Source organism: Sciurus carolinensis, chromosome 3 (assembly GCF_902686445.1).
Source record: "Sciurus carolinensis chromosome 3, mSciCar1.2, whole genome shotgun sequence".
NCBI classification, from domain to species: Eukaryota; Metazoa; Chordata; class Mammalia; order Rodentia; family Sciuridae; genus Sciurus; species Sciurus carolinensis.
Window position 1 is genome coordinate 147606757 of NC_062215.1, and position 17229 is coordinate 147623985.

Here is a 17229-nt window from a genome sequence, read left to right on the forward strand (position 1 = left end):
AAAATATATTTTAAAAGTGAAGATACTTTCAAATTAAAGCTGCATAAATTTGTCACTAGCAGACTTATACCACAAAACAAGCTTGAGAATGTTTCACATTAAACCAGATTGAAATTTGGAAGAAACTGCTGGAAGAAATGAAAATGGTAAATATGTAGATTGAATTATAAGAGGTTTTTCTCTTCCATAATTTCTTTAAAAAATTGTTTAATACAAAAATAACAATGTGTTAACAACAAATGTTGTGAATAAAATACACAACCGTCAGAAAACAGTTGTTGAGAGTGAGTAGAATTACATCACTATAGGGGATCCTACTTTATACATGAAATAACACAATATTGACTGAAAGAACACCTCAATATATTGATGATACAATTTGTAATCCTTAGAACAGTCTTTAAAATAAAAATTTTTTAAAAATAAGAATTTTTAAAGACTAACCCTTAGGACAGTCTTTAAAATAAATATTTTTTTAAAAATCGTAACCATCAGAATAGACTTTAAAATAAAATTTTTTTAAAAATTAGAATAAGATCAATTCAAAATGGTAGATACAATCCCTTAAGACTAATGATCATATTAGATATAGATGAACTAAAATTCTAATTAAAAAACAGAGGTTGGATAAAAAAGTAAGATCCAACTATGTGTAATTATTCGAAGAGGTACTCTTCAAATCTGAAGACAGAGACAGGCACAAAATTATAGTAAAGTTATACTGTCCAAAGACCGAATATAATAAAATAGGTCTGACTATATTGACACCAAAGAAGATTTTAATACAAAAAATATTGCCAGGGTCATTTTATAATAATACATAGGTCAATCCATGAAAGAGAGATAATTCTAATTTAATATGCACATAATGACAGTTTCCAAATCTATGAATCAGCAATTGATAGATCTAAAAGGGCAGAATAATTATAGATTTCAATACCATTTGATTTAGCCAACTCCAGGTGAGGCCAGATATCATGGCAAAAGAGTGTGGTGGAGGAAAGTAGCTCACATGATGATCAGAAAGCAGAGAGAGAGGTCTCCACTTGCCAGATACCAAATATATACCCCAAAGCCACGCACTCAATTCTCACCTCCTCCAGCTACACCCACCACTTCAATTACTGCTCGGTTAATCATTTACTAATTCATTGATTAAGATTCTCACAACCCAGTCATTTCTCCTCTGAACCTTCTTGCATTGTATCACATATGAGCCTTTGAGGGACACCTCACATCCAAACCATAACATCATTTTCTTAGTAATTGATAAAGTTTAAAAATCAGAGTATGAAAGATTTGAATAACATTATCAGCCAACTTGACATCATTAACATTTATAGAACACTACACCCAATAATGTCAAGAATATATGGTGTTTTCATTGAAATAGTCCCAATTTCTGGACCATAAAATAAATTGCAACAAATTAAAATATATCCAAATATTTACAGTATGGTTTCTGACTGCAGTAGAATCAAATTACATCAATAACAATAAGACAATAATCAATAACAATAAGAAATCAATCAGCCTTCTAACTAATTCATTGGTCAAAGAAAACTTTACACTAGATAATAGAAATTATTTTGAATTGAATTATAATGAAAATATGATAAAACAGTTTGTAATGCCAGAAATGAAATTAACCCTGTTCCCTCATTTAAAGGCTAACTAGCTACAGGATATTATGAACAATAAATCCAATAACTTAGATGAACTAGACATTTCTTAAAAAAACATAAATTCCCAAATTTTTAATAGGCCTATAACTAGCAAAGAAATCCATAGTTAGAATCTCCAAGTATAGATAGCTTCATTTGTGATTTCTAACAAATATTTAAGGAATAAATATATGAGGCCAACATAATCCTTATCAAAACCTGACAAAGGAAATAATATTACAGAATAATGTTGTTCTTGAATAGAGAAGCAAAATGAAGTAAGCTATATATAAGAAAGATAACACCATGATCAAGTGTGAGTTATCCCAGAAATGCAACATTGGTTTTACATCTAAAAACCACAGTATTTACTGACAAAATAAAGGAGAATAATGATATGGTCATTCCAATAAATTTTTAAAAATAACCTGACCCAATAAAAACTCTCAGCAAAATAGGAATATAAGAAAACTTCCTAAGTCTGATAAACATGAAAATTCTACAACCAATATCATACTTGATGAAATATTGAATGCAGTTTCCCTAAGATCAAGAACAATCCAGGCACATATAACACGTATTTAAAAGATAGTGTACCTTGATCAAGTGGGGTTCTTCCCAGGGATGCAGAGTTGGTTCAACATACAGGAATCAGTAAACATAATTGGTCATATCAACAGATTTAAAAGCAAGAATCATATAATCATCTCAATAGATACAGAAAAAGCATTTGACAAAATATAGCACCCCTACATGTTCAAAGCACTAGAAAAACTAGGGATAGTAGGAACATACCTCAACATCATAAAAGCCATGTATACTAATATAATTCTAAATCAAAAACAATGGAAAACATTCCCTCGAAAAACTGGAATAAGGATGCCTTCTTTCACCACTTTTATTCAACATTGTCCATGAAACTCTAGCCAAAGCAATTAGATGAAAGAAAGAAATTAAAGGTATACAAATAGGTAAAGAAGAAATTGGAAGTATCATTATTTGCTGATGACTTGATTCTATATTTAGAAGATCCAAAAAATACCACCAAAAATTTCTAAAATTAATAAATGAATTCAGCAAAGTAGCAGGATATAAAATCAATACCCATAAATCAAACACATTCCTATACATCAGTAATGAATCTACTGAAAGGGAAATTAAGAAGACTATCCCATTCACAGTAGCCTCAAAAAAATAAAATAAAATACTTGGGAATCAATCTAACAAAAGAGGTGAAAAACCTCTACAATGAAAACTACAGAACACTAAAGAAAGAACTTGAAGAAAACCTTAGAAAATGGAAAGACCTCCCATGCTCCTGGATAGGCAGAATTAATATTGTCAAAATGACCATAATATCAAAAGCATTATACAAATTTAATGTAATTCCTATTAAAATCCCAATGATATTCTTCATAGAACTATAAAAAGCAGTCATGAAATTCATTTGGAATATAAGAGACCCAGAATAGCCAAAGCAATCCTTAGCAGGAAAAGTGAAGCAGGAGGCATCACAATATTAGACCTCACACCATACTGCAGAGCTGTAGTAGACCATGGTAGACCAGTGTAGACAATTTATATATATATAAATGGATGGAGTTGGAGAATATCAGGCTAAGCGAAATAAGCCAAACCCAGAAAACCAAAGGCCAAATGTTTTCTCTGCTATGCGGATGCTAATTCACAATAAGAGGGTGGGGTGCTAGGGAAGAATAGAGTTACTTTATATTAGGTAGAGGGGAGTGAAGGGAAGAGGAGGGGTATGGGGGTAGGAAGGATAGTAGAGTGAAACAGATATTACCTCATGTACCTATATGACTGCATGACCGACGTGATCCTACAATATGGACAATCAGAAAAATGAGAAATTATACTCCATTTATGTATGATTTCTCAAAATGCATAAACATATTCTACTGTCATGTATAAGTAATTAGAATAAATGAAAAAAAATTTTAAAAAATAATGCAAGGAGATCTTTGGATTAGACAAAGGGGAATGAAGGGAAGGGAGGTGGATGGGAATAGGAAGACAGTAGAATGGATGGGACATCACTTTCCTATGTTCACATATGAATATGTGACCAGTAAAACTCCACATCCTGTACAACCACAAGAATAGGATCTAATTAGAATAGATCATACTCCATGTATGTGTAATATGTCAAAATACGTGCTACTGAATGTATATATAAAAAGAATAAATTAAATTTAAAAAAAGAACGATGCAAGGACGCCTGTTCTACATTATATTGGGATTCCTAACCAGTCCAACAGAGACTGAAAAGGAAGAAATTAAACTTCTTTATAGATGTCATTATTGTACAGATAGAAAATCTTAAGAAATCTATTGAACAAAACTAAAAATAACACTACCAGATCTCATCAGGAAATTCACTAGGTCTCTAGATAAAAAATTTGGTATATAAAAAAATCAGTCGTATTTATTGCACTGTAGTAACCAACATTTGGAAATTTAAAGTTTTAAAATTATCATATATAGTAACAAAAGTCTAAAATATCTGGGAATAAATTTGAAAATACAGAGGACTAAAAACTGTAAAATGAAGCAGAGATTTTTTTTTTTTTTTTGAGTGGTACTGGGAATTGAACCCAGGTTTGCTTTACCACTGAACTGCCTTCCTCAACTCTCTTTATTTTTTGAGACAAGATCTCGCTAAGATGCCAAAACTGGCCTTGAACTTGCAATTCTTCTGCCTCAGCCTCCCAAATTGCTGAGATTACAGGCGAGCGCCACCTTGCCTGGCTACCAAGATCATTTTTTTTTTTTTAAAAAAGCAAGTACATGGTATCATATATCATGTTCAAGGATCAAAGGATTCAATATTGCTAATGTATCAGGTATCCTCAAATTGGTTTATAATAGATTCAACACAAGTCAAACCAAAATTCCATCAGATTTAAATTTATATTGAGACCTAAAATATGAAAAAATTGGAGAAAAAGAGCAAAGTTGGAGGACATGCATTGCCTGTAAGACTTATTATATGGGTACAGTTATTTAGCAAACCATTAAGGCAGTGGTGTGAGGATTAAAAAAAAGACTCAGATAATAGTTAAATTCAAAATCATATAAGCTTCTAGGAGCCAATTTAGATACATAGACAAGGATTAAATTAAAATGTTTACAATTTTGTTGAATCTGAACAGATTGGATGTTTCCAGAGATAACTCTTCTTTCCATGATGTGGCAAACTACTTTGGTTCAAGTATTTGATGAACACAGCCTGAAACTCTTATCAAACCAGGCTCCCTACAGTTGCAAGGGCCCTAACTGTACAAAGCACTGAAGTATTGCTGATTCATTCATATATTCATTCATTCATGATTCAGTATATAACATGCATCTACTAGGTACTAAGCATATTAAGATAAACAAGACAGGGCTGGGATTGTAGCTCAGTGGTAAAGCACTTGCCTAGCATGTGTGAGGCACTGGGTTCAATTCTCAGCACCACATATAAATAAATAAAATAAAGATCCATTGACAACTTAAAAATTTTTTAAAAAAAGATAAACAAGACATATATCACTACCTCCTCATGTAGAAATTACAGGGAGTTCAAGACTTGAATAAAATAAATATTTTCTTATTCTAGAATATAAATTAGTGGAGTGATTGCACATTGTAGTGCACCTTTCTTATGCTTCATATGATTTATATTAGTGCTATTCAATAGAAATATAATGCAAGCTACATATAGAATTTTACATTTTCTAGTAGCTACATTAGAAAAGTATAGCCATGTGCAGTGGCACATACCTGTAATCCCAGCAACTTGGGAAGCCAAGGCAAGAGGATCCCAAGTTTAAGGCCAGCTTCAGCAACTTAGAGAGGTCCTATCTCAAAATAAAAACTAATAAAAGGACTTGGGATGTAGTTTGTTGGTAAAGTGTCCTTGGGTTCAGTGCCCTGGACCTTGCCCCACCAAAATAAACACACACATGCACACAGACACACACACACACACACACACACAAAGAAATAGATGACTTAAATTGAGCAATTTATTTTATCTAATTTAGTAATCTAAAATATTATCATCTCAGCATGCAATCAGTATTTTTTATTTTATTTATTTATTGTTGCAATACTGAAAATTGAAACCCAGGGCCTTGCACATTCTAGGCAAGCACTCTACCACTAAGCTGTACTCCCAGTTCCAATATTTCTTAAATGATTAAAAACATTTTTTTTTACATTTTTTTTTGTACTAAGCCTTCAAATTTCAGTACATATTTTGCATGTACATAACATCTTGATTTGAACAAGGCACATTTCAAATATTCAGCTTCTACATGTGGCTTGTGACTACTCTATTGGACAGTGCAGACTTATGTGAATCAACTCCCATTCAGTTTGTGGTCTGTGGAAGTTTACTAGTTGCCTCCAGAAAGATAGAGAACTGATGATGTTTCCGATATTAAAAGGAAATCACTATATCCAGGAAAGAACTCCCATTATTCTATCACTAGAAGTACTAGGATTTGTGGTCAAGATGAACATCATTCTGTTAGAAATGTGTAACTCTCCACCAGTTTTCATCTGAAAGAATTCTGATTTGAGACAGACTTGTACAGCCAGTGCGCAAATATATCCAAGTGGTCCTTGAGAATTTGAACCTTCCCAGTGTTCAGTGATCCTACCAATAATAAACAGTTTTTCATGACCCTAAAAAAATATTGCTGCTTAAATTTCTCAATAAATATTTGTTGAAATAAACCTAGCCCATATATCAGTTCTCTGATACACAAACAAAATATTTTCAACTCTAGGGTAATGAGCCCTTGCTCATTTGCATGCTTGTCTTCTGTTTAAAATTCATTTGCCTCTTAACAGAATAATTTTTGTTCCTCTACCTGTGGTCATTATTTCTATTAAGCTATCATGTAAGTCCCCTTGTTTTTAAGAATGTGACTAATTTACAACACTGTGTGCAAAGAGCTGTGTTATAGAGTCTCAACTTATAATATCTCATCAAGACTGAATCTCAGCTACGCTTTAGAAAGGAAATGAGTTGAGATCAGCTTGTACTTAGTCATTGTTTTAATACAGATGTTTATCGAGTGGGTGATACCACCCATCCCCACTCCAACAGAATCACCTGGGAAGCAGAATGCTGGGTCTGCTGAATCAGGATCTTTGGAGGTGGTCTTTAGGAATTTGCATGTGTGATAAATACCAAGGGAGAGTCATTTCACACTGAGGTTTGACAACAGCCCTATGGTGAAGTTCCACTTTAGTATAACTAAAGATAAAATTGCATACTGCTGCTTAAATTGCTTTCATTACTGGAGGAAATACTGTTTTCAGTATTTGTTTACTTTGTTCATTAACTTTGCTGAACATCTCATTGTGTACTGTAATTTCCCTTTAAGTAAATTTTCATCATTCAGCCCATAACATGTATTGTGGTTCCTTGACATGTAGGCTATGAATGATGGAGTCAACTGGAGTCAAATTATATTTAGCATAAATGAGCTAATGTCTACAATCAAATTGACTAGGACCTGGATCATATTCTTGTACACTTTCCCCCGGTGCCATCTGTAATGCTTGTGACAGTGTCAGGAAAGGTGTTCTTTGTTTCTTATTTCTTTTCAGTGAAATCATTTTAAGTGTATTCAATTCACTTATAATTCTTCAGAAAGCTATGAGACAGACACAAGAACTGGGGCTTCAGAAATGAATCTGATTCAGCGTCTGCCCTCCAGGAGGTCACAGCCTCTGCAAGGCAGTGGTGAGAGGCAGACTTGAACTTTCTAAAAGGCATCATGGGAGTAAAGAGAAGTAGCCTGAGGGCGACTCTGAAAAAGAGGCCAGGCTTCACAGAGATGCCTCTACCCTGAGCATTTGGCCACATTTGGCCAGAAAAGTACAGACCTTCCAACAAGACCCTCCAGGACATGGGGAATTTCAGTGGAAGCTTTCTTTCTACTAAACTCAGCTTTCTCCAAGAACCTGGCTTTGAAAGCACACTGACCTCCCTTTATTCACACCCAAAGCTTTCTGGTAGTAAGATGTTAAGGGTGATACATTTCTTTTTCGTGCCCTTAGATGCCATTTAATTCACTTCAGCAATAACGACATAGGAACTTACCTTTAAAAGATGCCAAAAGCAACGTGCTGTTAATTTATTGCCACATCTATTAAAGCTCCAGAGAGAATCTAACTCCCTGGATTTTAAATATAGTTGAGATATTATGATGATGTTTCCTGATTTAAGCTCTCTGTAAATTAGATGGCATGATTATAGTACCTGTTATCCCTTCATTCTTGCCCTATCTCCAATCACTCTTCTACCTTCATTAATTCAGAATAAAATACCACAAGACATTAATGTAGCACTTGGAGATAGGGGGCTAAATTTTTATAGCTTCGATATGAAATCATACTTTAATATGCCTAAGCCTTTACTGGAATGGGAGTGGGTGCGGGGATCATGCTCCTCTCCTGTAATCCTCTTAATAACCATCCTGTAGTTACAAGTGAGGAAACCAAGGCTCAGAGTGTTAAGAGGCTGGTCCAGGGTCACTCTGCAAGTAACTACCAGAGCCAAAACACACACCCAGGTCTTCTGACTTGAAATACAAGGTTCTTTCTAGTATAACCTCTAATCTCCTGGGGAATTCTATTAAAACAATCCCTTAACCATTGTGCAACGAAAGGCACTATTGCCATTATGTAAACAAAACCCCAAATCTTGGCATCCCCGTCACTCCATCATCAGTGCTTTTAGTTTATCACTTCACAGTCATTATTTGGTGTTCTCTTACAGAAGGCAGCAGACTACTGCAACAGAAACTGTCCTTAGATGGGAGCCCCAAACCTATACATGGAACAACAGAGAGGTCAGATGGCCTACAGTGGTCAGCTGAGCAGCCTTGTAACCCAAGCAAGCCTAAAGCAAAAACATCTCCTGTTAAGTCCAATGTCCCTGCAGCTCATCTTGAAATAAAGCCAGATGAGCTGGCAAAGAAAAGAGGTAAAGTGATTTATTTTGCACAAATGGTTCAACATGTTTTGCACACACAGAAAAGTGCCAGAATGATGGAACTTGCCAGAAGATGCTGCTTGGTTAGCGAAGAGAGACACACATGAAATTGCATTTCTTCCTGTGACCCACATAGATGGAAAGGCAGCTATTATGTTCCCAGAATAAACAATGGTGTTGAGTGTTCAAGTGGAATGACGTCCCCTTCCTCTGCCCCTCTGTGGCCATTCTCTTTGCAGACACAGATAAAGGTGCACCAGAGATACCTTCCACCCTAATCCCTTACAATGCAAGTATTAAAGCAGGAGCTCTTTTAGAAGTGACTGATGTTTTTCAGATATACAAGTTCTAGAATTACATGGCAGAAGGATGAATCCAGAGCCTGGTATATCTCCTTCAGAGATGATCCTCCCCATTTAAATTCATTTCTGTTAGAACTTTCAGACTAACACTGAAAGAGAGTTTTGTATTTGACATACTGGATTTTTTTTTAAACTTTGAAATACTTGACTCATAGCTCCTACTAAAAACGAGAGGAGCCAGATCACATCTTTTGTGATTCCCAGAAGATTAAATCATATTCTTCTCATTCAACCCCAGTTACCTCTGATTTCCTGGGGTGTGGTTTGATATATTTGCTCACTTTTCTTGAGGGAGATTTCATTCTTCTGAGAAACATGCCCTTGTTAGGATAAGTACAGTGTGCCTGTTTGCCACGCACTCTCTGTAGACCCTGGTGATGGTCGCGGGAAACCAAGCATGATGGACATCCAAAGAGCTTTAACCGCTGCTGCTGTAATTACGGGCCTGGCTCAGGACCCACGGGGCCACAGCCAGCATACCTGGCACCGTTGCTCCATCCTCTCTCTAGCTCATTTGTACCTTCCCGGGCCCTGTGTCATTTTCCTCTTCCAAAAACCCTGCTGGCTTTTAACCACACACAGTGATGTTTGTAGAGAGAGCCAGCAGCACAAATGGCCTTTAGAGTCTAAGACACTGCAGCTTACGGTAAAATGTAATCAGAGCCTCTTTCTGAAGAACAAAGGAGACCAACACACCCCAAATGGCCCAGCCAGAGACCCCAGTGGTGAAAAATAGCAGCCTCAGGACCTGGACAAATCACCCACTCTGCATTATACACATCTTTTTCACAGAGCCTTTTTTATTCCATTAAGAAACAAAAGATGAATCTCATATTTTTGGTGGGTTGGTTGCTGTGTTTTATTGGTTAGCTCACAAAGAGAGGATGAAGTGCTCAAGTTAACAATTTTTTTTCCTTGACATTAATTTCAGGCCCAAATATTGAGAAATCAGTGAAGGATTTGCAGCGCTGCACCGTTTCTCTAACTAGATACCGTGTCATGATCAAGGAAGAAGTGGATAGTTCAGTGAAGAAGATCAAAGCAGCCTTTGCTGAATTGCACAACTGGTGAGTCATTCGACCTAGGAACTATAAATCTGTGGTGCTTGAACTGTTCCTATAGTTTGTAAAAGCATCAGATGGAAAACATTGTTTATTTAATACATAAACATCACAGAACAACCCTAGCAGATTTTCTTAAAGCTCTGCGGGGAGAAGTATGTTTCTTAGGAATAAAAAGGAAGAGAAAGTATTTGAATAAGAAGAAACCTTATAGACATAATTCACTGGACTTTAAAGTTGGCTCCAAATTATCTGAAGGATATAGAATAAAACCTTAACAAAGAACAAATAATACTGACAAATGCCTGGAAGGCTAATAACATGAGTGCTACCAAGAAAACAAAATATTTACAGCCTTATTATTATAAAATAAGAAAAGTTTCCTTAACAAAAAGAAACATGTTATATAAGCTTAGTGATAGAATCCCCTTCTTGGGTATCCTTAAGACTAGGTTTAAGAAATGGTGAGCTGATATAGTTTTGGTCTTGTCCTACCCTGCCCTGCAGCTGATTTTGATAGAAGATATTTCTTTGAGTCCTGGGTGCATATATTCCACAAGTAAAATGAAATATTTGTTGGCATAGATTATTATTACCAGTAGAAAAATGTTTTCAGTGTATCAACTTCAAGTGAGAGAAACCCAAGTCACACTAATGATAAAAGAGAATTGATTGGCTAATGCACATTAAATTATAGAAGATTCCTTTTGGCAAATGTGGGTCAAACCCAAATTATACTATAGGCCTCAGTTTCTCTCCCACCCTCTCCTTCTCACCTTCTCCCCTCATCCTTTTTCCTCTCCCTGTCTCCCTCTTTTCCTTCCCTATTTCCTTTCTCAATGTCTCCCACAATTTTTTTACTTTATTCTTAGGCAAATCTCACCAGGTGGCAGCAAACACAACACCCCTGTCAACTCCAGACTTACATAATCCCAAGACTCTGGAATCTAAGAGGGGGATTTGTTTCCAGTAGTTCCAGCAAAAAACCAAGAACTACTTCTCATTGGCTGGGTTGGGTCACCTGCCTGTCTCTAGACCAATCACTGTGGCAAGAGGGATAGTCTTCCCAGTAGGCAGGCCAGAGTGATAAGCTTACCACAGAGACAGCAGTGAGGTGGGGAGCCCCACACCTCAACCCCCTGGACTGTGAGTTGAAGAGCATGGTTATCCAGAGGAAAACCAAGATGCTCATACAAAAGAAAGAGGAAAAAGGTAAGATTTAAAAAAAAATATTCACGATGCTCAGGCTCATCTAACATGTTGCCTGTCTCTTTGGCCTCCCATAATTCTAGCATTTGATCACATCTTCTGCATAGTTTTCTTAATTTGCTTTGACACTGATGTGCTTTTTAGCAGAAACTGTGGAGTTGTGTAAAACTAAGGATTAAGCTTCACACTAACTTAATCTAAAATTCATGAATTTTAAACCATCTGCTACATATAATATAAGATCCTAAAGGTGCAAAAGACACTAGGGACTTGAAAGAAAACTTTCTCCCGCAGTCACCGGTCAGACCTTCCAGTCCTGGTATCAGAGCCTCACTGGAACTCTTGCCTCTTGGTCAGATTAGAGCATAATTAATGGTTCAAAGCAACTCCAAGAACATGTTTGAATACTTAGAGAAGGTAAAGATGCTCTCCTAATGAAGGCTGGTATTATTATGATTTTTATAGTTACATGACTTTTCTGATCTATCCTTAAGTGAGTTGCTCTAATACTTATAAGTGCACCATCTTCCAGCCTTCTGCATAGCCAGGGCCAGCAAACTTTATCTGGAAAGACTTTATCTGTAAATATCTCAAGCATTACCAACTTATGGCTTCTATGTGGCTACGCAACCCTGCTGCTGTGACTGAAGCAGCTAGAGCTGATTGAGAGAGGCTATAGGCCAGGTGGGCTCATGGGGGTTGCAGTTTGCCAACCCCTAATATAGAAGAGTGCTCTGTCCTATCCATTTTTGTAGCATTTTAGGGTAAGCCCTTCCTCTGAGGGCCTCTGCATGATGTCTTCCATCTTGAGTGACTCACACTAGTTGACCGAGTGTAGCAATGACCTCGGATTACCTCTCTCTCCTCCAGCTGCTCTGAGTACTTTTTATTTTATTCCATTTTCCTTCTTAGTAAAATGAACACCACATGGGTCACGAGACATCTTGAGATTTACAACAGATTTTTTTTTTTTCACAGTACTGGGAATTGAACTTAAGGGTGCTCTACTACTGAGCTACATTCCCAGCCCTTTTGAAAAATATATTTAATTTTGAGATAGGATCTCACTAAGTTACTGATGCTGGCTCTGAACTTGTGATCCTCCTGCCTCAGTCTCCTAAGTAACTGGATTATAGTTGTGTATCAACACACCTGGCTTCCCATTGTATTTTAAACGGATAGGAAGGATCACTTCTAAATGAGCTCTTCTAGGCAGTACTGATGTTGAAAAGTCACCTACAAAACAAAAGGCGACTCTTCCTCCAAACTGAAGAAGACATTTAGATCAAACTTTCTCTGTATGCAATTGCTATAAAAGGACTAAACACTGAGCACTTGTTTTCTGCTGTAACCCTCAATAAAAATGATCCCACAATAATTGCATACGTGGTAACTTAAAAATAAAACCACAGTACTTTTTTAAATCAACCATTTGCATGCATTTCTACCAAGAGGAAAACTTTGCCTCTGCTCCAAATAAGCCTACAGCCCAGCCTACGTGGTGACGTGTTTGAACAAAGCCTCCCTCTGGTTTTCTAAGGGGGAAGACAGGATGAATTTTAGAAATGGAGTGCTCTTGAAAAATATCAGGGGGCAGAACTGAAGGCAGCATAGAAGTTTTTAAAGAAGTTTTCCCTGTTGCTGGTGACATCACATACTCTTAAGTGTTTGAATTGTGGCTGTGGCACCTCCCATTCAGGTACATTTGTAACCTCAGGATGACATCAGAAGGTATATCTAGATTTAGAAGACATGAGACAGGTCCTCTGGGCTTTAAAAAAAAAGTGCCGGTTCTGGAATAGATTTGAGCTCGTGGGCCACAGTGGCACAGGTGCGTGCATTCCATTTCCAGTTCTCCTCGTCCTCTTCCGACTTTGGGCCACCAGGTTCTCTAACCCCCAAATACTTACTAGGTGTTGTGTGTAGTTGAGGAATAAACAGAAACACTAAGGTCAACAATTAAAAACCCTCACTCTGCTTCCAAAATATTGGCTTGAGGACATGAGTCCTGCTCAATTAAATTCCACCAAAGATCATGCTGGAATTCATGAGAATAATGATTTCTAGAAGCCAGAAGGAAGCAGTTGTTTTGCACACCTTCAATACACATCAGGGTAAAATGAGCTGAATGTTCATCTGTCCCAGTCGGGCTGTGAAGAACACTTATTCAATACTGAAGAAAACCATTAAGTAGCTAAAATATAAAATCCAACTTGGCATTTAACCAAGACTCAGTTACATGGGACTAAATGACCATAACATAGAGCATTCTCCTTTGCAAGGGTAACAAAGATGACACAGTGCTCTCACAGTACCTCTGAACAGAAAATAAATTTGGCAACAGGAGCATGAAAAGTCACATCAGGAACTAACATGAAACAGCTGGTTTCTCTTCTGTACGATTGGCCTCCTACCACAACTGGAAAATATTCATCCTTTGGAATCCTAGCTGCCAGATTTAATTGCTTTGTGTGCAAACTAGTCTAACTTCTCACCACAAAGCTGTGTGTTTATGTGTGTGTCCAAGTTGATTGTGAAGGCTTAAAATGAGCAATAAAACATTAAATTTAAAAAAATCAAGGAAGGATAATAATATTTGATATTTCTGCCATATGTTGGGCGAGGAAGTATTCTAAAATAGAGCTGTAAAAATTCTGTTAGGTGCTATTGTCAATTGAATGTCTAAGTAAGAGCACTTTTAAAGAAAATGGAAGCCTGTCCTGAGCCAAGAGGGTGGAATGTGTGCTGGTGGGGAGAGAAGGGGAGTAGAGGAGTCTCAGAGAATGATTGAGGGAGAGGGCTATCTTATAAACTGCTTTGCTTTCAAATAGGAATGGGAAATCAGTCTAAGCACACGTTCGGTAGAAAGGGGCCAAGAATGTGCCTATACTTTGTGCTTATTTTTTTCCTGAAGCGGTGCCAGGTCTGGCCCAGGCAGTATTTAGAAATAGGTCAGGGGTTTAAGTTCCCCCAACCCCTGCACTTGCCCATTTCTCCTTTCTCTGCCTACTATCCCTTCATCCTTTTCTCCTTCACAGCAGAGGGGGTGAGTCTCCTACAGCCCCCTGCAGACCCAGACACCTCACTGAAGTTTGGAATTTGTACTGATGTCCCCATATCCCTTTTCTTTCCTTCCGTCTAACCATTGAAATGTCTTTGCCTTATGTAACTGGTGACCTCATCTTTTTGATGATGGTGTCTCCTCCCTCTGAAAGTGACATATTTGCATATTAACAAATGCTCTGAGGAGCCTCCCCCAGCCAAAAGAATAACTCTAATGCCAGAATTTCGGGCTGAAGCAATAGTTGTTCTGAGATAAGTTTATCTTCTTCCAGCATCCCTTGAAACCCTCTCATTTGTTCGTGAAGCCCTGTTGGTAGCCAAGCAAAACCATGCACATATGTTGGGGAGGTAAACAGGTTGGTCCCATACACTGACCAGATATATCTCTGTAACATTTTAAGTAAGTTCTTTTTCAAGAATGTGAGTTTGAGAAGGACTCCCAAATAGGAAATTTATAGTGAGAATGTTGTGTTTCAGAACAACCTACGTGACAGTCAGTCCCATGTTCCCAGATCACTGCTCCTTGAATGCCCAAATAGTATAAAATGATTGGAATATATATGCTTGGAGCCACATTAGTTTGATCCAAGTGAAACCATTTTTCCTCACTTTTGAAGATTTATCATGCAACATGACTCTTGTTTGCCCCCTCCCCCAGCACCACAAACACACACACACACATTCTCCAAACTTTTAGCTTCTTTTGTGTGATACTAGAATTTCTATGCAATGCTAACAGCCTGGTTTTTCTGGGTCCTTTGGGTTTTTTATTTGTTCTCTGTGATTAACTTAACATTGACTGAAAGATAATACCTATAAATTAACATTTTGCTTTCCATACCAAAATATATATGTGTCATTAAAAAAACTTTTAGAGTGCTTGTCCCCTGCCAAGGTGCCACTCCCCCACCCCACATTGTGATTTTGGTGGTCACAGGAATAGGTATTTAAAGAAAAAAATACCAAGGTGATTCTCTTGTGCATCTATAGTTGCAAATCACTGGTTGAGAGGCTCACAAAGGGAATCATGTGTCTGGGGTCAGAGCAATTGTTCTCAATTGGGTGAATTTGGCCCTCAGGAGACAGTTGGTCTGGCCACTTCCTGATTGTCACAACTGCAAGGAGGGAGTGCTACCAGCTTCTAGTAAGTAGGGGCCAGGGATGCTGCTAACCAGCCTGGAACACACAGGACAGCCCCTTTCCCCTCACCCTTCCTTCCCATTCTCCCACAACAAAGAACTAGCTGGCAGTACTGATACTCTTGGGCAAGAGTACATCAGTTCTGCTGCAGCTCCTTAAGGAAAGGGAACTCCTCCCTTTGCAACACCCCTGAGCATCTGTCTGTCCCCCAGCTGCCCTCTGAAACCAGCGCTGGAGATATAAGAGGGGGAATTTCCTTGCCAATCACATACCTCAAAGAACATAGTGTAATGCCTTCTCTTTTCAATCAGTGTCCTAAGTAATGTTTTTTCCATACTGCCTGAAACATAAACCTTCTAGCTACATGTTTTAAAGGTCAAATTACATTTTTGTCTCCTTGAGATCAGAAAAACAATTATATTGTAGTATAGAAAATTGAGGGCTTTGCTGTTTTTGTCTGTTTTTCATTATAGAATTCAACTCAGTCCTTAGAAGAAAATGGAAAAATTAAGAACCGAAGTTTGTAGCTAATGACAGGCAGTCACTTTCATTAGCCATTCTGTCTGTACCTGAGTCCTTTTTCTCATTTTGCAATAAAACCAAATATCACAGTGGGGACCAGGATTAGGATGAAGATCTGAGGCATGTAAAGATAAATACAGTGGGGGAATTGTTCCATTAAGCATCTATTTGGAGTCATTCTTCTTCTGTGGTTTCAGCCAGTCAGCAATATTACTTGGTGTTCCTGGGCACACATGGCCTATGTCCAGGAACTCCAATGTCAGTGGTGTACTCAGGTGTGCCAGCCCTTATGCCGTTGACACTGAATGAAACAGAAGGTCTTTTTGCATGTCTTATGGCACGGGGTATTTGAACAAATACTTTTCGACCATTTAATTACCCTCTTACTTAGGTGAATCATTGGAATTATGGACTACATCCACTTTAATAGGAAAGTATAAGAAAGACTAGATGAACAGGACACTAGTATCACATCTGTGTCATAAAACAGATGCTATGACAACAAGTGAACTTGGCTTAGGAGTTCAGTCACATGAAAGATGTTGAGGTAAGCATGGCGAATGAGTAGAGACTCTGTTGTGAAGCCATTGTGGCCCAAACAGTGAGCATTCCTGGTGGGCACTCTGGAATGGTGGGTATGTGGGGTAGCAGGGTTGTGTGGTCCTTTTCTCTGTGCCACTCAACAAGGTGGCTTATGATGGGATTGCCAGTAGGAGAACTCATGTTAGGAGCCTCTCGAGCCACTTGGCATTTGTTATATGGTGATTTCAAGTGCTTTCAATTGCCTATTTAATTATTAGGAACACTTACTAGATTTTACCAGCTTCTGAAATGAAGCATGTAATGAAAACAGAAATTCAGAGTTTAGGCTATGTATATTTTTTTTGTTTCTGTTTTTTTTAATAAATTCAAGAGTATGGAAAGTGTTTTAAATTTTTAAAAGAAATTTAATAAAAGGTCCCTTTGTTCTTCTGCTGTACAAATGAGTATGATTTCCTATTGATCAAAACCTGTACAAACAACACTTTGTGACAAATCTCCCTTTCTTATCAAATGGTTCTTCCGAGTGCCCACCTGCCCATGACTTGTACAAAGCACTATACCAAGAAAATTAATCAAATTTGTACTTTCCCTCCACACCCAATATTCCATACTATGTGAAATTTTAAAAGAATATACTGTGTGGGGAA

The 17229-nt window shown here is 37.4% G+C and overlaps 1 protein-coding gene across 1 annotated transcript in view; it reads left to right on the forward strand.

Annotated features, from left to right (window-relative positions):
• Spats2l (spermatogenesis associated serine rich 2 like) overlaps nt 1-17229 on the forward strand; it is a 159553-nt gene that overhangs the window by 115286 nt on the left and 27038 nt on the right. Inside the window, 2 exon segments of the mRNA XM_047543734.1 lie at nt 8467-8673; nt 9976-10111. Coding sequence (XP_047399690.1) covers nt 8467-8673; nt 9976-10111 — 343 coding nt within the window.